This window comes from Astatotilapia calliptera, chromosome 23 (genome assembly GCF_900246225.1).
Source record: "Astatotilapia calliptera chromosome 23, fAstCal1.2, whole genome shotgun sequence".
Lineage (NCBI taxonomy): Eukaryota > Metazoa > Chordata > Actinopteri > Cichliformes > Cichlidae > Astatotilapia > Astatotilapia calliptera.
Window position 1 is genome coordinate 32,567,737 of NC_039323.1, and position 25,226 is coordinate 32,592,962.

Here is a 25,226-nt window from a genome sequence, read left to right on the forward strand (position 1 = left end):
TGACATCATCACTCCTGGAGGGAAAAAGGCGCACAAAAGTGGCAGGCAGACGAAGAAAAAACAGCATAATGATACTTTTACGTTTTGAAATCTACAAAGGTTTGCACTGTGAGAATCAACTTGTGAGAACTGTGACTAATCTTCATGTGTGTGTGTGTAAAAAAAATAAATGAATAAAGTGAATAAAGTGTATAAAGTGTGTGGCGAGGGGCTAGTTATTCTGAGAAACCCTACTGCAATAAATGAGGGACCACTGTATATACTTTCTCTTTGAGTCTCCAGGTGAAGGCACAGCCATGAAGTCATCCACTAGACAGTCCCAGATGGCCGTCGCTACCTGGGGGATGATCTGGCTCACCGTGGACACACCGACTCTGTAACTGAACGCGATGGTCCTGAAGGAGTCCCTGGTGGCAAGGAACCTGGACAAAATTGTTCAAAATTAGTATTATGTGTACTGCAGTTACAAAATACATTATTCAACCTCCAAAATACTTTTGTGATGTCAGATTTAAATTACAAAACATAAATCTTACATAAAACATTTTGTAATTATAAGGATAATTACATAATATATATTAGATATAATATAAAACAGTCAGTTGTGTTTTGTTTTAACTTTACCATATCATAATTTGATTGGTAGCAACTTTTACCACTACAGTGAGCCAATCACTCATAATTCCTAAACATGTCAATCAGGTAGGAATGAAGTAAGACATTAATAGAAATAAAGAGTTGTACGTAGCCTTTTCCTTGCATAAATCATTGCTAATATTTTTGAAAAATTAACCTGTGATAAGACAGCATATCAAGATAGAATATGCTGGATAGAACCATATAACTAAAGATGAACCAAACTGTTCACAGTTTTATCTAACTCTCAGTTTTAAGAAAGGCTGGTGACCCCTGTTATAGAGTCTGACAGCTGCAGGGATTATATACAAATATTCAACTATACCAGAATTAAACCAGGTCTAAATAAAAAAAAAGGAGTGAGTATCACTACAAAGATTAACCCACAGTGGTCCTCATACCACAGTTTGATATCAGCAAACACCGAGAGCATACACTGATACGACACCACAGCCATGCTATCAATGCAAACACTGATAACAGCATAAATCGAATTAAATCAGGTCTTGATGAGACCTTCTGAGTATCACTAGAAATATTATAAACAGTCGTCTCCATACCACAGTTTGCTATCAGTAAACACCGACAGCATTCACTGTTAGCATAGCACATCCATGTTAGCAGTGTATAAACGATAGTTTAGCATACATTAGCACAGGCATCAATAAAGGACTACCGTATTAAACACTTTTACTAACCGCAGGCAGATGGATAGGCGACAGGGATTGAGCGCCTGTAGTTGGTGTCTAAGCGGGCGATGCTTGAACCAATGCGGGACAGCAGGTCCTCAAACTGGGCGAGGGAAAGACGGTGGTACCGCTGAAAGCGGCCGTCATCCAGGCGCAGCTCCTGGACCAAATGGTGAAACTCACCAAACTGCTCACGCTTCTGGAGGACCTGATGGACCCGGCGAGGGCGGCTTAACAAATGACAGCATTTGGCATCCTTTTAAAACACACATACCTAGTAAAGATATAAACCTCACTGTGGCACATATATAGTCATTTTAATATTTCGAATCAAAAACAGTTCTTATTTAATTCAGTGACAGCAACGGGGACAAAGCTATTTTTATAACGCTTTGTCCTGCATCTCGGGAAATAGAAACCTCCGTTCTGAGGGAAGAAGCTGAAATTCACCCCTTAGACGATGGGAACCATTTTTAAGGATTGATAAAGCCATCCTCTGTACCTGCTTAGAGTACAGGGAGGCTAAACAAGACTGTGGCTCACCTATCAGACGACTGGACCATCTCACTATCTGATTTAGAGAGTTTTTCTCTGTGACAGAGGTCTGACCAAACCATGCCACCAAACAAAAGGATAAAACAGACTCAATAAAAGAACGATAAAACAAAGTTAACATTTTTTGGTCAGTGTGGAAATGAGCAAGTGTCCTAAGGCAATAAAGGTGCTGGTGACCCTTTTTACAAACTGATTTTCAATTTTGATCAAAGTTCAGTTTTTCATTGGTTATGGTCCCAAGATATTTATATGATTGTACTTGCTCTATTTTCTGACCTTTAATTAAAGTGACTACGTCCCCATTTTGTTGTTTCCTAAAATCAATCACCATATCTTTTGTTTTAGATATGTTCAGCTGGAGATAAGACTCCTCACACCACTGAACAAAGTCAACAATGACTGGACCGTGGTTAGTTTCACCCTCTTTCAGTAAGCTGACAGTAACAGAGTCATCTGCATATTTAATAATGACCCTGTTTTCATGTCTGCTATGACACATATTTGTATAGAGAATGAATAATAAGGGCGACAAGACGCACCCTTAAGGAGAACCTGTAGAGGAGAACACTGGGTCAGACAGAATCCCATTTATTCTCACTCTTGACCTGTCAGTTAAAAAATCAAAAATCCAGCCCACCAGGTTTTTCCTGATGTCAAACTGTTCTAAAAGTCTTTTAATTAAAATATGGGGCTGTATTGTATTAAAAGCTGAAGACAAATCAATGAAAAGAAGACTTGCAAAAGTCCCTTTACTCTCTACATTTTTAAGAATCAGATTTAGTAAAGTCAAAAGTGCGTCTTCCACTCCTCTATTGGGCCTATATGCAAACTGCATTGGATCCAGCTGATGTTCAGTCTCTTTCATAATCACATTTCTGATGATTTTTTCAAAGACTTTCATTACAACTGAAGTGAGGGCAACAGGCCTGAAGTCATTTAGAATTTTTGGACGACTAGATTTAGGGATAGGAACCACGACTGCTTCTTTCCAAAGAGAGGGCACATGTTGTGTTTGCAAGGATTTATTAAAAATAACCTGAAATATAGGACTGAGTTCGTCAGGACAAGATTTAATTAGGTGGCCACTAATATTATCAGGACATCACTGAGTTCAATGATAAAGTGCTGAGTATCTCTCAGTTTCTGTTTCAGTTCCAAAATATCCTCGCTAAAATCAGAAGAACTAAAACGAGCATAAAACATATTTAAAGCATTTGCAAAATCTCTGTCTGAATTAAAACCATCTAAAATGATCTGACTGCTGCTCTGGGGATTTTGAAACCCTGCTATGGTTTTCATATAAGTCCAGACAGACCCAAAATTTTATATATCTATATATCTATATATGTATATGTATATATAGATATAGATAAATATATATCACACTCAGTAGAACACAAGCTGTATTACTCTACATCCTCCACTAAAGGGAAGCAGAGACCAAGAGATAGAACTGAAAGCTCAGGCGTGTTGACTCTTCTGTCAACTTAAATAGGTTATATCGTTGATGTTAGTTAAGCAGATTAGACTGAGAGAAATATATAATAAAAATGGAAATATTAATAGATTTACAAATATTGTTAGGAATAGCATTTAGCTCACAGAATGCATAGTCTTGTTTTAGTAAAAAGTTAACAAAAATAAAAACAAATAGATAAAACTGTAATGTTCATCCAAACATGCTGCAGCGATTCTTTTTTTCTTTCAAAATAAAAGTCCAACAACTTTACTATAATAAGTCTTTTATGTTGTACATGTGCTAAACTCGCAATAGCCTATATGTTAAATAAGTTCAATAAAATAAAAGAAAGTATGACCAAACAAACATCTTGATAAGATCAAAACTAATCAAAAAGAAAAATAATTTCAATGAAAGTAAAATAACTATTTATTTAAGAGCCAGTGGTTGCTAAAGAAAAATGTCACCATGATTGTCACACATTCACAATGGCAAACAAGTACTTAGTGGTCAGATTACCCTGACGAGAATATGTATTTGATGATTATATTTCTACTTAAGTTAAATGTGAAATCCAATCTTACACAAACAGGCTAAACTGACTACTTCTGACCCATACCTAAATATTTCTTACGTGTGAGTGGCCGAAAGAGCTCATACGGTGGGAACTGCTCTATAAACATATTGTATTACATATTTCTGCTTTTTCCTGAGCATGAACGCATTAGAGGCATTCCCGTTATCATTTTGAATATGAATATATAAATACGCACATTCTTTTCCCAGTTCTCGGTTACAAATAAAAAAACAATATGGAAAAGCAAGCTTGTGTTATTATTTTCTTTTCTATGTAGTGTACGTGACAGGTGTGTGACAGGGGCACCACTATCTGCACGCGCTCACATCCGTCAGCTCGTTGAATCCACATGGGACAGATGTTTTCCTCGCGAACGCGCAGTGCAGAGCGCGGCGGTAAGTGCACTTTTGAGCTGCAGCACGAGCACTGGTCTCGTGACCTCCACTAGACTAGCAATTAGAGTCCAGGTGCGGCTATCTGTCACAAAGTCGCGAATCGGAGCCTGATGTGAATATTCCGTCTCCTACGTCTCGTCCAGACTGTGCGCAACATCTTTCTGTCAAGTGTGTCAGCTCTGACACAAACCACTTCCGGCAAACACTTTCGAAATAAATCTCATCTCTTGTTTGGGAACTAACTTATAAGGCTGAATTAATTAGCAAATACCTACTGTTGCTCGGTTAAAACTACCTACCTAAACATGGCTTGTTAAATCATGTCAGCAAACTAAGGGGCTAAAGCTACATATTATTATTACACAGCCTATTGTAGCCAATGTATAGGAAAAAGGAAAAACAGTATTTAAGTGCTTCTAGGCGAGGGCGGGTTAACGTTAACCATTTCATCCCCCCAGTATAGGTCAGTTTATAACAATGTGTTATAGCGTAGGTTCAGTGGCTTTAATGCTTTAATCTGAAGTGCTACAGTAGCTAGCAACTGCTACTTATCATATTAAAAAAAGTGAAGTAAAAAGAAGTACAATATTACCCTCAGAGATGCTGTCGAAATAGTGAAAAGCACAGCCAGGAAATAAAAAAAAGGATGCTTCAAAAAGTAGCAAATCATTTGTGGAGCAGACTGTAGTCTAAAACAATAGCATGATGATAGTTAATTGATATCAAATAAAAGAGTATATGAAATATTCAACGTTACTGTCTATTTTTAAACCAAAAAAAATTTTTTTTTTCTCCAATACGGTTCAAAAAAGGCTTTTGTTTTGAAATGTACAACTTCTAATTTCCGGTACGATTTCGCCTGATTGTATGTAACTTGGCGCAACTGGCTCGGCACCCTGTGAGAAGTCTCCCTCCCTCCTTGTCTGTCTCTGGGTCTCTGTCTGTTTGCAAGCCTGCGCTTCTCACCCAGGTGAGACATTTGTGGAGTGCCTCAATGGAACCGCGACCCCCCACCGAGAAGATGACAGAGCCCACACCGCCAGACTCCACCACTGTCCCGGACCCGGCTGTAGTTGTGGACCCCACGGCGGTAAACGGACGGTGCGAGCAGGCGGACTCTATACAGCAGCAGCCCAACACAGAAAATCACGCAGAGGGCTTTAAAATGGACCAAGAGATGAAGATAAATGACAGCATAGACGACAGAGGTAGGCGGCTTGAATTTTGTTTAAAGTTTCTCTGGATGCCCCGTGGCCAAGACACACACCGTGCGTAATGCCGTGTAGACCGGTGCTTGTTTTACTGTACACGCACTGGAAATACACTTTAATTCATTCAACTGTAGCCTGCTCAAAACATTTCCCTAAATTTTGCCCCCAGATGTTCCACACTGTCCGTGAATCATGTATGATTTCTGAGGGAAAAGGCTGCTTCATAACTGGACTGTGTGGTGACCAATATGCATGCTAAATTATTCACAGATCTGCGTAGTAATGCAGTGCAGAATGTGCAAACAGAGTGTGCAGACATCTTACGTGAAATAGTGGTGCCTGCAGATTCTGTAAATGAATCAGTGGAGGCTTGTCTTTGGGAAGGCTGATGACCACAGGCAGCATTTAAACAGTAGCAGGTGTTTCACAGCTTAAACCAGCACACTGTAGCTTTTCCTGTGCATTTTCTGACATTCACTTTCACCAGGTTTGTGAAGACGTTTTGCATCTCATTAATAGAGGCTTCATCACTTCTAAAACAACCAGCGGAGAGCCTCGGGTAACACCCCCTAGATATAGCTGTCCCCTTTGGAAGTGATCTCAAAGCTCTTTAACCTACTATAGGTCATGTGACGTGTCATGTGAGTCAACGTGTTATTAAAAAGGTGTGGGTCCGTACTCTCACTGGGGCCAACTAAGTGAGACACCATCACCCCATCATCATGTGAGCTACTGAGGCAAGGTGTGAGGGGGGGATTGAAATGCCTGGGAAGAAATCTCAAGACTGCATAAGCCACCACCTCTGTTCTACACTGCTCAGTCACAGCGGATGTAGATGGCCTCCTTTACTCCTCTCTCAAACATAAAATTCGAACATTGTCATCTTCGAAAGATCATTCTTTCTCTTTTAAGTGCAGGTGTACAACTGAGTCTTGTCCTGTTCACTCCAAGTTGGTGTTCAAGTGGTTGGTGGGAGTAAAAGAGTAGGTGCTGGTTTGTGTGAATGGCTTTCAGTGTTGAGGCTTCTGTCCTCCTCAGTGATCACAACACAGTCCAGGAATGATAACTATTGGAGAATCCTTTAATATTAGGGTTTTTTTATGTTATACATAAAATAAAATGTACATCACTTGACACGTATCTTAATTTTAAGACTCATATACAGTGGGGCAAAAAAGTATTTAGTCAGCCACCAATTGTGCAAGTTCCCCCACTTAAAATGATGACAGAGGTCAGTAATTTGCACCAGAGGTACACTTCAACTGTGAGAGACAGAATGTGAAAAAAAAATCCATGAATCCACATGGTAGAATTTGTAAAGAATTTATTGGTAAATTAGGGTGGAAAATAAGTATTTGGTCACCTCAAACAAGGAAAATCTCTGGCTCTCACAGACCTGTAACGTCTTCTGTAAGAAGCTTTTCTGTCCCCCACTCGTTACCTGTATGAATGGCACCTGTTTGAACGCATCATCTGTATAAAAGACACCTGTCCACAGCCTCAAACAGTCAGACTCCAAACTCCGCCATGGCCAAGACCAAAGAGCTTTCGAAGGACACCAGGAAAAGTATTGTAGACCTGCACCAGACTGGGAAGAGTGAATCTACAATAGGCAAGCAGCTTGGTGTGAAAAAATCAACTGTGGGAGCAATCATCAGAAAATGGAAGACATACAAGACCACTGATAATCTCCCTCGATCTGGGGCTCCACGCAAGATCTCATCCCGTGGGGTCAAAATGATCATGAGAACGGTGAGCAAAGATCCCAGAACCACACGGGGGGACCTGGTGAATGACCTGCAGAGAGCCGGGACCAAAGTAACAAAGGTCACCATCAGTAACACACTACAACGGCAGGGAATCAAATCCCGCAGTGCCAGACGTGTTCCGCTGCTGAAGCCAGTGCATGTCCAGGCACATCTGAAGTTTGCCAGAGAGCACATGGATGATACAGCAGAGGATTGGGAGAATGTCATGTGGTCAGATGAAACCAAAGTAGAACTTTTTGGTATAAACTCAACTCGTCGTGTTTGGAGGAAGAAGAATACTGAGTTGCATCCCAAGAACACCATACCTACTGTGACGCATGGGGGTGGAAACATCATGCTATGGGGCTGTTTTTCTGCCAAGGGGACAGGACGACTGATCCGTGTTAAGGACAGAATGAATGGGGCCATGTATCGTGAGATTTTGAGCCAAAACCTCCTTCCATCAGTGAGAACTTTGAAGATGAAACGAGGCTGGGTCTTCCAACATGACAATGATCCAAAACACACCGCCCGGGCAACAAAGGAGTGGCTCCGTAAGAAGCATTTGAAAGTCCTGGAGTGGCCTAGCCAGTCTCCAGACCTCAACCCCATAGAAAATCTGTGGCGGGAGTTGAAAGTCCGTGTTGCTCGGCGACAGCCCCAAAGCATCACTGCTCTCGAGAAGATCTGCATGGAGGAATGGGCCAAAATACCAGCTACTGTGTGTGCAAACCTGGTAAAGACCTATAGTAAACGTTTGACCTCTGTTATTGCCAACAAAGGTTATGTTACAAAGTATTGAGTTGTATTTTTGTTATTGACCAAATACTTATTTTCCACCCTGGTTTACGAATAAATTCTTTACAAATCCTACCATGTGGATTCATGGATTTTTTTTTCACATTCTGTCTCTCACAGTTGAAGTGTACCTCTGGTGCAAATTACTGACCTCTGTCATCATTTTAAGTGGGGGAACTTGCACAATCGGTGGCTGACTAAATACTTTTTTTGCCCCACTGTACAGGAGAGCATAGAAGTCTGGGTGTGTGCCATCACTTCAAGTGAAGAACAACTTTTTCCTTCACAAGAGTGTGAAACAAAAACAAAACATATTTACAGATAGACATAGTTTGTAACTGTATGCATCCAGAGAGAGGACATTCGAGTAACAACACCATCAGTAGCAGATGAGGGCATAAATAGCATTAGTACATGTTACTTTGCAAATTAAGCCACTCTAATGGTGGATAGCAGCGATATCTGGCCTTATAGATCCCGCATAGTAGAGCCATTTTCCCCAGGGGTTTATACATTTCTCATACTCTAAATTCACTAAAAAAAGTAATCTTTTCCATCTTATAAATCTCTAGTGTTACATTAATCCAGCTGTTTAAGGTTGGTGGATCCTGTGTTAGCCATCTTTTGGTCAGTGCCTTTTCACTTTCAGCCAGCAGGACACCAAGTAAGTATTTATCTGTACCCTTTATGTCTGAGGTTATGTATCTAATATTTGTTTTAAAAACAAAACAAAATTCAAACTTGGTTGTTTAGATGGATAGATTGTATTAGCCTGCGAACACTGATCAGTGATCACATGATACACATCATCATGAGTTTATCAGTCAGTTTCATATCATCATCATCATCAGTTTATCAGCAAGGCTTTGTAGCATCTATCAACTCGGTGCTTTACTTTTCCAGCCTCTAACATGGCTGTTTACAATACTGTCTGCAATAATACAGAGAAAATCAACAAGCAGGTGATCTCCTCTGGGAACGCCTTTGGTGAAAGTGGGAAGGAAAAACTCCCTTTATTAGGCTCCAGGCTCAGATTAGATTTTCCACCATATTTCGATTCAGTCTTGAAAAAAGCTCCACTGCACATCACCTGTTTCATACCAAACAGCAGACACACACAGTCAAAGTGTTCACAAGATAAGTTCATAAGATGATGACAAAAACAAAAGTTGCTTTGTCAGTATATAATTTAAGTGGTGGCGCAATCATGAGCACTGCTGAATCCCAGCAAGAAGGGTCTGAGTTCAATCCCCCATCTGCCTGGGACCTGTCTGTGGGAGTCCTCTCTGGATCCTCTTCTCTTTAGGTAAATTGGTGTAAGTGTTAGCCCTGTGATAGACAGTCCTGTTATGCTTATGTTCAGTTTTATGTTTTTATGATTGGACTCTACAAGTGTAGCTTTGCATTGAGTTAAATTCAAAATAGTCCAGATTAATCTTATACTGGACCTTAATTCAGTCAGTCTCAAACAAGCCGTTTTCGCTCCTTCTCGTTAAAGTTTATTCTTCCTTTAAACTAAATTATTTCTGAATAATTGCAGCGTTTTTTTGAGTCGCAGGTAGTTTATACCCAGGAGTCTCTCTCTCGGTGACATCCAAGAGTACAAAAATCAGTTTGAAACAGAGCGCTCAGAGCAGTGTGATTACTTGCACACACCTCATTTGTTTTAAAACTAACACGAGCAGCTGTCATTGTAAGATAAGATAACCTTTATTAGTCCCACGCGTGGGAAATATGTAACAGTAACACAGTATATACACTGTTACACTGAGTAACAGTGTATATGTGGCACAACATTTCGAAATGGATTAAAGTTCCACTTTAAAAGCAACTCCAAACCCTGTTTGAATACTGTGGGTCACTGTGCCCACTGTCTGCAGGTCTCCTGGAGAGCAGTATGCGTCTGAAGCCTCACGAAGCACAGAGTTACCGCAAGAAGGCTCTGTGGGTGTCCTGGGCGTCCATCGTGGTCACCATCATCCTGGCCATTGCTGCGTTCAGTGAGTAACACATTCCCGTCTTTTCCTTTGATGCCACATTTCTTGTGCGTGCGAAAGATCTAAAGATGAGTCAAAAGAGAGCTTGCTGTTTGGTTTGTCAGTCGAAGGACAGCATTGCTAATTACTGCAACACCCTGCTGGTAAATGTGACACCCAACAGATTAAACATTTGTTCTCAAAATCAAAGGCAACATGTAGAAAAAGCACTTTAGCATGCTAACTCGTGCCAGGATCCTGTTTCGTTCAAACTTTAGCCTTCCACGGCTCTTGTTTCTCCCAGTTACAAAAGCAACGTGGAGCATTTTTGCCGTCAGCACCTTTGTGAAGTCGACCTTCACGCTTGCTGCATTTATTGAAGTTTTGCTTCTTTTGAGGCAGAACATATTTAATCACCCAACACTTTGTGCTAAACCTTTGGGTTTCTCTTTTCATTTATCCCGAGTGTGTCAAGGACGAGACTGCTGGCTGGATAAATAACTCCTCCTGTGTCTCTTTTTGTTTGTCCGGGATCTTATTTGTTGTAGTAGTGAGACACTTTATCTTTCAATAGGAAAAACTGTATTTAAAGCCCGCTTTAGAAAGCTGTTTAGATTTGACAGACTGCGCCTGTGTGTGCCAGAATATGATGTTTGCTTCAAGTGTTTGATTGACATTTTTTATTGGACAGATCTGTCACCTGATGTTCAGCTTACTCCTCCCCCTCTGCAGTAAATGCATTTTGGTGCTTAACTTAAGTAAAGAAACAAGCTTTTTGCATCTGTGATCCTTATCACCTCCACACTGGTTTGTATGTAGAGATATGAGTTTCCTGTAATACTGATGAGGGTGAGGATAACAGCCTCCTTCACCTTGTTTTTCAGGGTTCTTGTGTTCATTAAGCTTTTTCTTCACTGAATATTTTTCTTGTATTGTCTTCATTAGACATGTTTGTCACATTTCTGCAGTCCTGCTGTGGGACTTTTCTCATATTGCCTGCTCTCACGCATAAATAAACATGGCGCCACCCTCAAATCAGCTGCAGAAATGAGCACAGGAAGACACGAACGAGGCCGGCGTAGCAGACAGATTCCTGCGACCAGTGATCTGACAACGAGAATCACGACACACAAACAGAAGAAAACGCTGTGGTTTGGTGATGTGCTGGTATTTGAGATTACAGAGTAACATTAAATATCTTGATTTTTTTTTTAAATTTTTTTATTTTAATGATGATGATGATGATCCTCTGGGTACTCCGGCTTCCTCCTGCAGTCCAAGCTTGTTCGGATAATTGGTGATTCTTGGTGGTTGGGTACGAGGATGGGAGTATGAATATTTGTTTGCCTCTCTAATTATCTGTGGCAGTATGCACTGCAACAATGATTCTTCACCCTCAATAAGCATGACACAATACATAAAATCAAAGGTTTATTTATTCAGAAAATGTGCTCGGTATAAACTGAATGTAAACCAGTACGTTTCATTTGATCAGATTCCAATAAATGTAACATTTTACATTCTACTCATGTGATAAAAATACATGGAAAATGTAATGAAATTACTTAACATTAGTAGAGTGTAGGGGTGTTCCCGGTGATCAATTTATTGGGCATTTACACAAGAGAAACAAACATTAGACTACTCGTCTACCAGTAACATATTCCATGTTAACTTTTTACACTAAGTTTCCCAACATGACATTTTTCAGTAACACAATGATGTAACACATTACGCTGTTAAAATCAGTAATTATATTCCTTCACAAGTTCTTCTGTCATCTGCTTGATGGGTGGATAGAAAAAATAATTAAAAGCACAAAAAATATAAAATTGAATATAAAAGTTTTTTGAAGTGCATTTTCTAAACATCAAGATGCCAGTGGACTCCTGTTGGGCTTCATGACAGCCTCTTTAATCAAAAGGTGATGGCACGGGGCCTCTGTCTGTCTTTTATATAGTCTGTGAGCAGACTTCACTATGCTGGTGTTGCTGTGGGTTTGATATATTCCTCTCTGAACGAGGCATAGTCATTGCAGATTTAAGGATGTAGTCTCCAAAACAATGAGTCTTGTAGTTTAACATAATAAATTGGATTTCACAACCACACCTCGATACACACCCCTATATATGACCCCCCGCCCCACTCCACTCTCCGGCTCTACAAACTGTTCTCTTTTTTGTGCCCCACCCTCCCTCCATTTTTCAGTTCATTCACTTCTCATTAGTACACGGGGCTCTGCCCAGGAGCCGCCGCCAGTCCCCTCTGAGGCCTTCCATAAACTGCAGCTTCAATTCATTCTCAATCCATCTTCCATTATCTACTAGAAATGCTATCAAACCTGAAATGAGGATGTGGTTCCTGCTGGTGAATTACAAATTATATCACTGGTCAGAGAGCTCTCTCGTTCACTTAACTTGAAATTGATTAATTTAAGTTGTGAGTTTTACAGTTTCGTTTGTTGTTTGTGAAGTTATGAAAACGCTAAATCAGTGATTTCAGATAGCGGTTGACAGTGTTGGTCAAGTTACTTGAAAAAAGTAATTAGTTACTAATTACTGATTACTTCTCCAAGGAAGTAATCCTGTTATTTTACTGATTACTTATTCTCAAAAGTAATTAGTTACTTTATTGCTTAGTTACTTTTAAAAACTTTTGAAAACACGATACACAACCTGAACAAAGCAACAGACCTTTCAGCCCAATTTAATTTTTTCTGCTTAATCCGTCATATAAAATTGAATTAAATGAAAAAGTCTCGTTTTAAAACTTGTTTTATTAGTTTTAATCTTTTAACTTTATGCACATTACATCAAGCAAAAAATAAATTATATGCAGCTGTCTTTGACTGGAAGAAATTTGTTTAACATTTAAACCTATTTTCTGCATATTCCAGCATATAAAATAAAATAAGTATGTGTGTTTACGCTCACTCTTTCAAATAGATGCAAGTAAAAGACAGAAAAAAAAATCAAAGACTCAGCAGGACTGCAGCCACGGACATTGCACTCTCGTACGTCATTGTCATGAGACCCTCTCACAAACAAAAGTCACGGTTTAGTAACGCAGCGTGCTTACGGGAAAGGAACAGTAATCTAATTACTTTTTTTTGGAATAGTAATCCCTTACTTTACTCATTACTTGAAAAAAGTAATCGGATTACAGTAACACCCTACTGCCCATCTCTGGCGGTTGATTACCACATCTGTAGAGCAGCATGGATTCGATTCACTCTGGTCTTATTCGTGCTCTGCAGAGTCTGTTTGATCGGTACTGTAAAGAACATCTGTTAGGTAACGATCCACTGCTTCAGTTTTGTGACCACTCATTAAACACTAAGTAACCAGAGTACACTGAAATCAGCCACATTAAAACTACTGACAGGCAGACAAAAATGTTATTCATATTCAAATCCAATGCTCAGCCGAGAAGCCAGCAGTTCTGGCATTGTTACGTGCCACCAGCCAAACATTATTGAGGAGGAAGTATCTGTCTAACCCTGGGACCTTCCTCAGCAGGGTTTTGAAAGAGACAAAGACGCTGATCTGGTTTCCAAACTTACCAGGTCCCGAAGAACAAGCTCTGGTGCTAACGTGACTGATCACTGTATATTCTTAGCAGTGAGCTCAACTGCACACTTAAACATTTTAATGCACACAGACTGTGTGAGCATTGCACCGTTAATAAGCAAATTCCATCTTCTTTTACAGGGAGTGCAGAATTATTAGGCAAGTTGTATTTTTGAGGAATAATTTTATTATTGAACAACAACCATGTTCTCAATGAACCCAAAAAACTCATTAATATCAAAGCTGAATGTTTTTGGAAGTAGTTTTTAGTTTGTTTTTAGTTTGAGTTATTTTAGGGTGATATCTGTGTGTGCAGGTGACTATTACTGTGCATAATTATTAGGCAACTTAACAAAAAACAAATATATACCCATTCCAATTATTTATTTTTACCAGTGAAACCAATATAACATCTCCACATTCACAAATATACATTTCTGACATTCAAAAACAAAACAAAAACAAATCAGCGACCAATATAGCCACCTTTCTTTGCAAGGACACTCAAAAGCCTGCCATCCATGGATTCTGTCAGTGTTTTGATCTGTTCACCATCAACATTGCGTGCAGCAGCAACCACAGCCTCCCAGACACTGTTCAGAGAGGTGTACTGTTTTCCCTCCTTGTAAATCTCACATTTGATGATGGACCACAGGTTCTCAATGGGGTTCAGATCAGGTGAACAAGGTGGCCATGTCATTAGTTTTTCTTCTTTTATACCCTTTCTTGCCAGCCACGCTGTGGAGTACTTGGACGCGTGTGATGGAGCATTGTCCTGCATGAAAATCATGTTTTTCTTGAAGGATGCAGACTTCTTCCTGTACCACTGCTTGAAGAAGGTGTCTTCCAGAAACTGGCAGTAGGACTGGGAGTTGAGCTTGACTCCATCCTCAACCCGAAAAGGCCCCACAAGCTCATCTTTGATGATACCAGCCCAAACCAGTACTCCACCTCCACCTTGCTGGCGTCTGAGTGGGACTGGAGCTCTCTGCCCTTTACCAATCCAGCCACGGGCCCATCCATCTGGCCCATCAAGACTCACTCTCATTTCATCAGTCCATAAAACCTTAGAAAAATCAGTCTTGAGATATTTCTTGACCAGTCTTGACGTTTCAGCTTGTGTGTCTTGTTCAGTGGTGGTCGTGTTTCAGCCTTTCTTACCTTGGCCATGTCTCTGAGTATTGCACACCTTGTGCTTTTGGGCACTCCAGTGATGTTGCAGCTCTGAAATATGGCCAAACTGGTGGCAAGTGGCATCTTGGCAGCTGCACGCTTGACTTTTCTCAGTTCATGGGCAGTTATTTGCGCCTTGGTTTTTCCACACGCTTCTTGCGACCCTGTTGACTATTTTGAATGAAACGCTTGATTGTTCGATGATCACGCTTCAGAAGCTTTGCAATTTTGAGACTGCTGCATCCCTCTGCAAGATATCTCACTATTTTTGACTTTTCTGAGCCTGTCAAGTCCTTCTTTGGACCCATTTTGCCAAAGGAAAGGACGTTGCCTAATAATTATGCACACCTGATATATGTGTTGATGTCATTAGACCACACCCCTTCTCATTACAGAGATGCACATCACCTAATATGCTTCATTGGTAGTAGGCTTTCGAGCCTATACAGCTTGGAGTAAGACAACATGCATGAAGAGGATGATGTGGACAAAATACTCATTTGCCTAATAATTCTGCACTCCCTGTATGTTTGGCCACATGTTTACATTCCCTGGAAAGATCTGTTTTTATAAAGGAGCTTCCTGCATAGGGCAGCATACCTAAACCACACCAAAGAAAACACTGTTAAAAGGAAGAGGCTAAAGGACTTGTGATGCACAAAACACACAGAGAGAAGGCGTGGAAAAACCCCAACTAAACCCCAACAGCAGGGTTGCTTACTCAGGTCACCAGCCATATATCTGCAGGTTTCAATCAGATTGGTTAAATTGTTTCTGGAACAGGTGAAAAACTGATGAATGGACAGAAAGTGGTTCTTTAAATTATTAGTATTAGGTTAGACAAAGTCACAGTTTAGTTGGTTAAGAGATTTAACTAAATTCTGTCTGAAAGTTCGGATTATTACAAACATTAAGAGGTTAAAAAAGACCCAAAAGAACAGTAGTTGTACGTCAGTGCGAAGGGCTTCATTAGGATTCAAACCCTGAGGTCCAACAGTGTTTCACAGACTTATCAGAGCTCTGCGAGGAGTCAGTCCACTCCTCACCACCTGCTGCTGTTCTCTGTGAGCTCTACATGATGACAGAATGAAACAGTCTCTGGGTAACATAGATGCTGTAAAACATTAGCATTACTCAAACATGGAAAAGACCAAGTGCGTGTGACCTTTATTGTAGGCAGGCAGGTGCGGCTTTTTAGTTTACAGAAAAGAACATCTCAGTGGGGAAAATGTCACGGGACAGTTCTCAGCTTAAAAGCTTTACTACACTGAGTGAAGGAAAGGTTAACGTTAGACTGGGTTCATAGCAGTTTGGCACCTGGCTGTAGTTACAAATTCACAGTGGCAAAAAATATCAATTGGTTTGGTTGAACTGGTGTTGTGAGGATTGGCTGAAGAGTTCCCTCAATTTGCTAGAGCCAGAAGTCAATAGAACATCAGATTAGAGCCTGCATGAGTTCAACGAGTGGACACGTGTCAACATCAGCTGCTGGGAGGAGACTGTGTGTATGAGGACTCCAGGGATTGAAAATCATTACTGAAGATGAATATTAACATAAAGAGAACTGCTCACAACCGGCTAACACAAAATAAAAAAGTCCAATGAAGTGTGAAGTAACAGATGACAGCGGTGCAAATTCTTTCTTTTGATGTGATTTAGCGCATTATATAAAATACAAAAGTGAGAGTTTATTTGAAAGTGAACTGCATGTTTGTCAGGGTTTGCTTTTAGATCTCCAGCTCATGTTTTATTATCAAGAAGAAACTTGTAACTGAGCCACTTGCTGCTGCTTTAATGACAAGGCCTATGCATTGGTACACACGGGACAATCAGACGAGCGCCATCACTGCACCAACTAGAAAAAACAACTTGACAGTGAAGCGTTTCATTGATATGCATAAAGAGCTCGGATAGCGTTTTATCCTTTCTTCCCCTGCTCGTCTTGTTAGATGTGACAAGAAGTAAGGAAGAGGGAGAGTAGAGTAGCACTGTGCGTACGTGTGTGTGTATGTGTGTGATAGCCTGACGTGCTTGCAGGTCCGTCCCGGCTGACACCCACCCAGCTTTCTTGGGAGCCAATTAGTCATCGCTGGGCTCGGCTTTGACGACCGCAGAACCGCAGCAGATTCATTTATACACAACTTGTTCTCTCTGCGGCTAATGAAGGTGCCAGAAAGAGAGGAAGGGAGGACAGAGAGGAGAAGGGAAGAGGAGCAGACGATATATATTACAGTCAGATGTGTGGGGTCATTATCACAAAAGAAATCTTTAAACTGACATGGTAGAATGAGAGGAGGCTGCACGATGAAGGAACGTGAAGTCTTTTCAGCTATCTTGAGAATTTAACTTGAAAAATAGATGCTGTCAGCTCTGTTTCGTAGTCCTAGATACAAATCTGCTCCCTTGATGTTGCAGCAAATGGTTTTGGATCAAGCTTGAGTGTGCAGGAATGCATTTGACAGCTAAACTAAGGCACTTCTGTGTAATCCTTGCCTTTGTTTCTATCTTTTTGTACTCTCACATACATGCTCACCTCTGTCACTGCAAGTCATTTACGTGTAAGGAGTGTTTACCTCCTACTTTTGCCTCGTTATGTCAATTCTGGCCGATGACTGATACTCGGTGCCCCTCCCTTTTTATTTACCTTAAGCAGCTTTCAACAGCTGCCAGGTTCTGTTTGCTAGATCGTGTATTGTTGACACATGGAGAGATGAGGCCCACAAGCTCTGACTTTAAATATACCTCCCCACCCTGGATGTTTTAAAAACATGCGAATGCTGTATTAGCTGAGTCAGAGACTGTGTTTGTTTTTGGTGGTATGGTTCTGTTCTGGACCTGCTTTGCAAAGCCAGCATAGAACACAGCAGACATCGATTTAACAATGATTAAGTTAGAAGTAGAATTAATGGAGGAAACGGCGTCGATGTGGGTTGCAAAGAGGCTTGTACTGAAATCCGCTAGCTTGGATGTGGCTTTCCAAAATTAAAGCTACACTTTATTTTTTTATTTTCATCCTAATGAAATGATTAAAGTATAGACGGGTGAAATAATGGGAGCCACTGAGAGACAACCTTTAAGTATCCTTTGTGTAAAAACAGCTGCTTTAAGTGAAATAAAACTCAAAAAGAGCAACTAAAAGCGTCAAATCTTCAATTATTGCAGGAAATATGGAGCTTAAAATTTCAGTCTGGACCATTTGACTCCAAAGAAAATTGATATTTCCATCTGCATTAATTTATATTTGTGAGGAAGGCCAAGTTCTAGTGAGCAACAGATATGAAAGCATGAAAGGAGGACCTGGGGTGCAGGTGGGTTGCAAAGGAGATTGCAGATTTCTTTTTTCTATATTTTTATTACTGCTTAAATTTATTTTAATTTGATTACTAAGATGCATTTAATCATTTTGATGTGCTTGCTTTTGTAAAGTGCTCTGGTCATTTATAGTAAATCCATAAAATGGGAGTGTGGCGAGCATATGTAAGGTTATAACCTGTCAGGGAGCATTTGCTTCAGCTGAGGGCATCATCAGTAAATACATGCCAAACTGCATTAGTTATAATGCAGTTTGGAGGCCATACTTTTAATGTGTGAGCCATGTTCAGTATTTTTTGGTGAGCATAAAGTTACACACCAAGAAGGAATGACAACAGGTCTGCTGCTGATACTCTGCATCTCTGTGTCAGAACAGTATCCCTTCCAATCATTTGTATTCAAGGGTTGGCGATGTTTGCTTAACTGCGTGCAGGAGAATGTGGATGCAGCATCTGTTTCTGTTCTCGTTTCAGTCTGAGCTGTTGCAAGCGAGCGGGTGATTGTGCCTTCAGCCTAGAGAGAACAACCGAATGTAGATGAAACAATAAGAGGAAAAGTGAAGATGGATGAGAGGGGAGCTTGGGAGGCTGGAGGGGAAAATAAAGGGAGCTCAGACTGCAAAAAGGGATAGGAGAAAGAAAAGATTTTTGCTGTTTTTGCAGCAACTAGAATGTGTTGCTAAAGGGGAAAAGAGAGAAAGTGATACCACACAGCGCTGTGTTTCTGCATGCAGGGCTGAGGCGAGCTGCTAGCCCCCTGTGAGTCTTGCTAAAAATAAACGTGGGAGGAGAGGAATCCTCCTGTCTATCTCTGTGCATCTTTCTCTCCTTTGTCTCTTCTTCCTTCTCTCCTCATTCACTCCCGTTGCAGGTGTGTGTGGATGCATATAACTGTGCTGTTTAGTGTTTGTTTTGACCATTTCTACAGCTTAGTTAATCCAAATAAAAAGGCAGATGTTAAATTAACCAGTCAAAAACGGTGCTTGTTTTTCAATCCAGCAGGTTCTCTGCAGAAACTAGAAATGATTATAATAATAATCATTGCTGCAGTTAAATAGACTGGAGCAAAAATCAGATATCTCTGTTTACTTTAAATGAAACGATCACAGACTGACTCTGTGCTTACAGCAGCTACAGGCACTCAAATGATTATTTCTGATGTGAAGATGAACGTGAACAGTGCAGTAAAAGTTTTTCTCTTTTCTCTTTAGCTGTTTCTATGATGCGCCACAGTGCTTCAGCTTTTGGATTTGCCGTAAGTCCAGAGTAAACACTCTACTTCATTAAAAGTAGAAATTGTAGTGATAGAATTCCCAATTACCAATGTTTACACTTTGCAGTTTGATGCCACGCTGGATGTGTTGTCATCTGTGATTGTATTGTGGCGATACAGCAACGCCGCAGCTGTCCACTCGGCGCACCGCGAGTACATGTAAGTATGATCACCTTTCACCCCGATCCACTCTGACCCGGGCTAAAATCCCCTTTATTTATAATGCTCTGCATAAGCCACAGACGGTATAAAACATGGACGTAGCTTCTGGGTCAGAAAAATGAAGCCAGTGTGTCTTAGCCACCATATGGCTACAGGTGTTGCTGCAAAAAGGCATTAGGTCTCTGCCCCCTCGCATCACCAAACACAATCAAAACAGAACTTCAGAGAGCAAACGGATGGCATCACGGTAGCGACATCAATCGTTTGTACTGTCTGTGGCATACACGGTACTTTGATTTAAAATGAAAACTTCCTCCATCAAAGAAAGCATACATATCCCAGGCAGAAAACTTTCCCCAGCCTGAGATTTTAATGCTTTTTTTGCTGGAGGAAATTAGATCAATTAAGTTTTTAGTAGTTTTTATTACTGACATGTGCTTTATCAGTCTCCTTAGCAACGCTAACATTTGTTTGTGATCGAGGAATCATCTGCCAGGCTGCTCCTCGTACATTTTTCCTTCACCACCAAATTTATTTGTAGCGAATGGTCTGAAGCAGTCAGAAGGTCTTAGCAGAAACATTTTCATATACTCAGTCTGAACAACTGTTGATGCAATAACCAGCAATTCACTGTAAAGTGCTGCACTGTATAAATATCAGATTGGCTGCACAAGTAAAGTTGTTTTGACCAGATATGATTAATCTTATTTTTATATACTTAGCTCGGGTACTTCCAGCCCATAAACAGCAACAACATGAATTCATGTATACTTAAAATTAAAGTTCAAACCCAAATACAGCTTTGACAGCTTTGCTTCTATATATAGTTTTCTTTACCCCTCAGGCATCAAAAGGCTGATGAAGTATTGTCACACTCAAGTTTGACTCAGAGGTCCTGTGAATGCGATAGCTCCAAGGAACCCACCTACGGTTTTCAAATTGATACTATAGGTTAGGGTGACCAACCGTCCTCTTTTCCCCGGACATGTCCACTTTTCACATTTCGTTCGGGACGTCCGGGGTGATTTTCGAGATTGATAAAAATGTCCAGGTTTTCCGACAGAGGACCCATGTGTGTGACGTCATCCCTGAACTGCTGCTTTGTGAGTTGTTGTTCTGCGCTCACAGACGGGACAGAGCGCGCAGCAACACACCTAATGATGTTTGAAAGATCCCAAAGCGCAAGTGCATCTTTTCAGATGAACTGCAAAAGAAATTTCCCTCGTACCGACCCAGTACTTGTAATTTTTCTTATGCAGATGAGGCCTTATTTCTGTACCATTATTTAATTCCAGAGGCTTTTAAGTTATTTGTTTGCACTTGTTGACTTGTAAAAGCCTATATGACATTTTTGTTTCACCATTCATTAACCGCACAGAGAAGGCATCGTTTAAATATGTTAAATATGTTTTTTTAAGCAAGTTCTTCATGACTGGGCCAAGTGTCCTCTTTTTTGGAAATCAAAAATATGGTCACCCTACCATAGGTGTAGCTACACTGCAGAAGCCTCGGTATGGTCTCATATATACGACCAATAAGACAAAAGAAGTCCAGCAATGTGATGAAATTTATTTCAGTGTGTCTACAATGGCCTGTGTGAGCGAGGGGAGAGATTGTGTGGTCTGCTCTGTCCAGCAGAGAAGTGTGTCAGACAGCATGCCTCTTCAGCTCCGTCAAGCTCAGCCCAGTGGGACCGATCACAGACAAGCGCCTCACATCTTATCTCTACCTGGCTGAGAATAGAGTGTGTGTGAGAGGAGGCTGCCCTTTCAGAGCCTGTTGAATGGTCAGAGTGCTGGCAGCCAGCAGGAGACTGAAAGAGAGAGACGAGCCAGTCATCACTTTACTTCTGCTCTGAAATAGTTGAACGGTGTTGCACCAGTTCATCCAGCATAGGATGGGTTGCAAGCAAAGCAAAGCAAGTAAAATCTTTAGGTTTGTCCGTACTGGCGATTAAGTGAAACTTTCACTCCCTGCGTACACACAGACTCACACTTAACAGTGGAGTTGTGTCACGGTCTCACAGGAGTTGCTAATTGCCTTAGAGACGACAGATGAGCTCATATCCTCTGGAGACCAGACACTGAAGTGCATGGAAAAAGATTCAACAGCAAAGCATCTGCTTTAACATGAAAGCCATGAGGAAGCTAATAAAATGATAAATAATAAAATTGTTATACTTTAATAATTATATATTCTAGTTGTAGTGTCAGTGAGTTCTCAGACCACACCCATCTTTTTAAAGATCTATTTAAATATTTAAATAAAAATACTTCATAGGAGGAGATATAAATGTGTTGCGAATTGAAAAGAAATTAGGACATGAATCTAAGTGTTCTCCAATAGTCTCTTAGCTCTGCTTTGTCCCGTGTGCATCCATTTACATGATAAATGGAAACAAAAATGGCGTCTTCCTTAATCCCCAGAGTCTGAGCGTATCATAGCCAACCAAGCTGTCTTTGTGTTGCTCTTTAACTAACAGCTGTTTTTGCTATCCATACAAACTGCTTGTGTGTGTGCATATTAGTTAATGAAAATATGTTGCGGTAATGAGTGAGTTTCAGCTCTTAGATACACTTTTAACTTAAAGAGCTATGTTAGCTATGTCCATTTGTACCCTTTATGCTAAGCTAACTAGCTCCTAGCTAGCGACATTGTTCGCCTCGACGACTCTCTGCCAAAAAAGCTGTACAGTTTGCTAAACACCAACACACAATTTTCAATTTTCACCAAAGTTGTTTGCAGATAAAATTTAAAAATTTTATGGTTGAGGGTTTTGTGAGTTTATCAGAAAGAACTGCTAAATTTACCAGACAGACAACATAAAATGATCAGAGTAACAGGAAGTGTGCGACTAAAGACCTGTCTGATTAATTCCAACTGTATTTTTAATATAAATATTTGACAGCTTGCTAAACCATCATGTGAAAACATCTACACAAATCCACTTGAAAGCGGTCTTCATTGTGTCATTTCAGCACTGCTAAATGGAGAATCTGGACAAAGTTGAGGAGCTGCTCAGCCAGTAATTGGCTTCGCTGAGAAGACAGCTTCCTCTTGATCACACGCACACTCACACAGTCTATGACAGCTATACACAAACACACCCACACACACACACACACACACACACACACACACACACACACACACACACACACAGACATGTTTCTGCAGACATACTCTGAAACAGTAAAATGAGAATCATCCGAGAGCAACAAAATCTAAATATAAAGCTATTTTCTGTTGCTGTCTTATACATAGCCACCACAGCGTGTTTGATTTGGGAGTTTTGTACACTGATTGGCCTTCTTGACACAACCCCAACAGGGATTTGTGGCTCTGGCTGGAATTAAACCTGTGACTTGCTTGCCACTATAGTACTTGTACAGATGCATAAAATATGGATCCATGTATTTACACCTTAACTGTAGCCTGGCGTCTTCCTCCTGCTGCAGTGTTTGTTTGTTAGATAGCCAGCGGCTTTGAGCAGACTGAGTGAGAGGGCTACTGATGCACAACGAGAGCCTCTGTGTTCTTTTTCTTAGTTTTTTGATCTGTCTGGGAATGATAGAGAAGGTGCGGTTGAACAGCAATGCCCAAGTACCGAGTGGTTGCCAAGGTAACAAGCTTTAGGTGTCAAAGTAAGACAAATTGGGGACTTTTGTTTTCCACGTGAAAACACAAATACCTCCATTGAAATCACCAAGGTTAGAGATGCTGTTGTTGTGAGCGTGTTGATATTAATAAGTGATCCACGTCTGTGCATTAAAACAGAAGCTGCATGCAGCCGAACACTTTGCTGGTCTTTTTGCTGTTCGGTTGTTCTGCTGTGGAGTAAACACCAGCTCGGAGCGATGATGTCATTTTCCAACCACAGGAAGCGATAGAGGGCTGTAGTGGTGGATACGGCGCTCCATTGTGTGTGTCTACGTGTGTTCGTGCACCCTGCTGTGGACTTCCCGGAGTGATGTTGGGTTGCCTTGGTTACCTCATCCGGTCAAAACCCAGGATGCTAAGTGTGGCTCAAGAGCAGCCGTCAGATTTGAACACATACACTTGGGTATTCATCCATGACCAGGACATATGCTCCGATTGGTTTTTGTGTCCCTCTAGACTTTGTTAATTGGGTAAAGGTGCTTAAAGGACATCTGCTGCTTCCAAATGAATCCTCCGGATCACTCTGAATAAATGTTATCTGTCATTGAGGATCGTTTAGGGTAGCAGGAAGCTGTAGCTTTATCTAACACTCTACAGTTATCATAGAAGTTGATGCTTCCATGTTCAGAAAAACATCTACTACTTATACTTGGACTTTAGTTTTAGTCAGGACCAGTATTTGGTAGTATGGCTCTAATCAGGGATACCGTTTTCATACTTGGAATGCATGCAAAGTCAGGGAGGAGGAGAAGCTTGAATGGATGAACCGTGTAAAATTGCAAAATCACTTTTCTCCATCTGATATACAGAAACTCCAGCTAAAAATGTCTTTAGATGAGATCAGTCCAGCCATTATTTCCCACTTATCCAGTTCAGGGTTGCAGGCATACTGAATCCTGAGCTGTTACGGAGTTAGAGGCAAGGCCAACCCAGAGAGCCCTGCCTGTCTTTGACTGTAGAGGAGAGCCCACATGCACCCAGGAACAACACGCAAACTACACACAAAGTCCTCAGACTACAGCTCTTTAGATGAGATGTTAGATTCTGGGTTTTTTGGCAAGTCAAAATTATAAGCGAGTCATCGATTTTATGGTATTTTTAATTTGGTAGTTGTTTTGATCTGTGTTGTTCAGCACTTTGGTCTGCCGGGTGTGTTCTTAAAGTGCTATACAAATAAACGATGATGATGATGATGATGATGATCGATTGGAGGTCTCCTGGAGAAATTTGAATTTAATACCTCATTGTTTGTGAAATCGTGGCTCGAGCCCTGCAGCCATGCAGCACCACTTTTATTGTTTGGGTTGGCCGTTGCATCAGGATCTGCTCAGAAAGAAAGAATGAAGAAACTAAAAACACTCTGTTTGTTGGTTACTGATCGCCTGTGTCTTCTTTCCTTTCCTCTGCAGAGCTTGTGTTATCCTGGGTGTGGTTTTCATCCTGTCCTCCTTATGCATTATGGGTAAAGCCATCCACGATCTGGCCACCAAACTGCTACCAGAAGTGGTAAGAATTCATCCATCACACTGTTCTGTGTTTGCTTTTAGACAGATTTGTGAGGATTATAATCGGACTGTGAAAAGAGACCAATTCTGCAGAGCACCATGCTTTAATTGTTACACTTATTGCACAAAAAGCAGCGGATGAGACAGGATAATAGTAGATTAGTTTACTACCACATGCTGATTTTCCTACATGGCAGGCAGGAAATGGCTCTGGCTGAGATGCAGGGGTCAAAACTGGATTCAGACAGAAGATGGACGAGAGCTTTGGATTAAGCGGCTTCCATATGGGATGCATAATGTTCTCCATTTAACATTCAGGGGAAACCCCCTAAACATACTAACATACTGCACACCATGGCAGCTGTATAACCCACAGCCACGTTCATCTCCCTGAACTCAGGCTGCCAAAGGTTTAGTGTGTAATCAGATTTTTCTGTGGAATTTGCAGTTATTTTTAAAGCTTTGGCAGATAGTAACCGCTCCTGTGTCTGGCCAGGACCAGGGCTCTGCTGTCCCTGGTGTAATACAG

At 40.8% G+C, this 25,226-nt stretch overlaps 1 protein-coding gene across 1 annotated transcript in view; it reads left to right on the forward strand.

Annotated features, from left to right (window-relative positions):
* Positions 1 to 5,174: 5,174 nt before the first annotated feature.
* The window catches only part of LOC113016349 (transmembrane protein 163-like), a 33,665-nt gene continuing 13,613 nt past the window's right edge, over positions 5,175 to 25,226 (forward strand). The window contains exons 1-5 of the mRNA XM_026159119.1: positions 5,175 to 5,519; positions 9,949 to 10,068; positions 19,309 to 19,352; positions 19,438 to 19,529; positions 24,602 to 24,698. Of these exons, the coding sequence (XP_026014904.1) occupies positions 5,306 to 5,519; positions 9,949 to 10,068; positions 19,309 to 19,352; positions 19,438 to 19,529; positions 24,602 to 24,698 (567 nt within the window). The 5' untranslated portion in view covers positions 5,175 to 5,305. The remainder of the gene's footprint in view (positions 5,520 to 9,948; positions 10,069 to 19,308; positions 19,353 to 19,437; positions 19,530 to 24,601; positions 24,699 to 25,226) is intronic.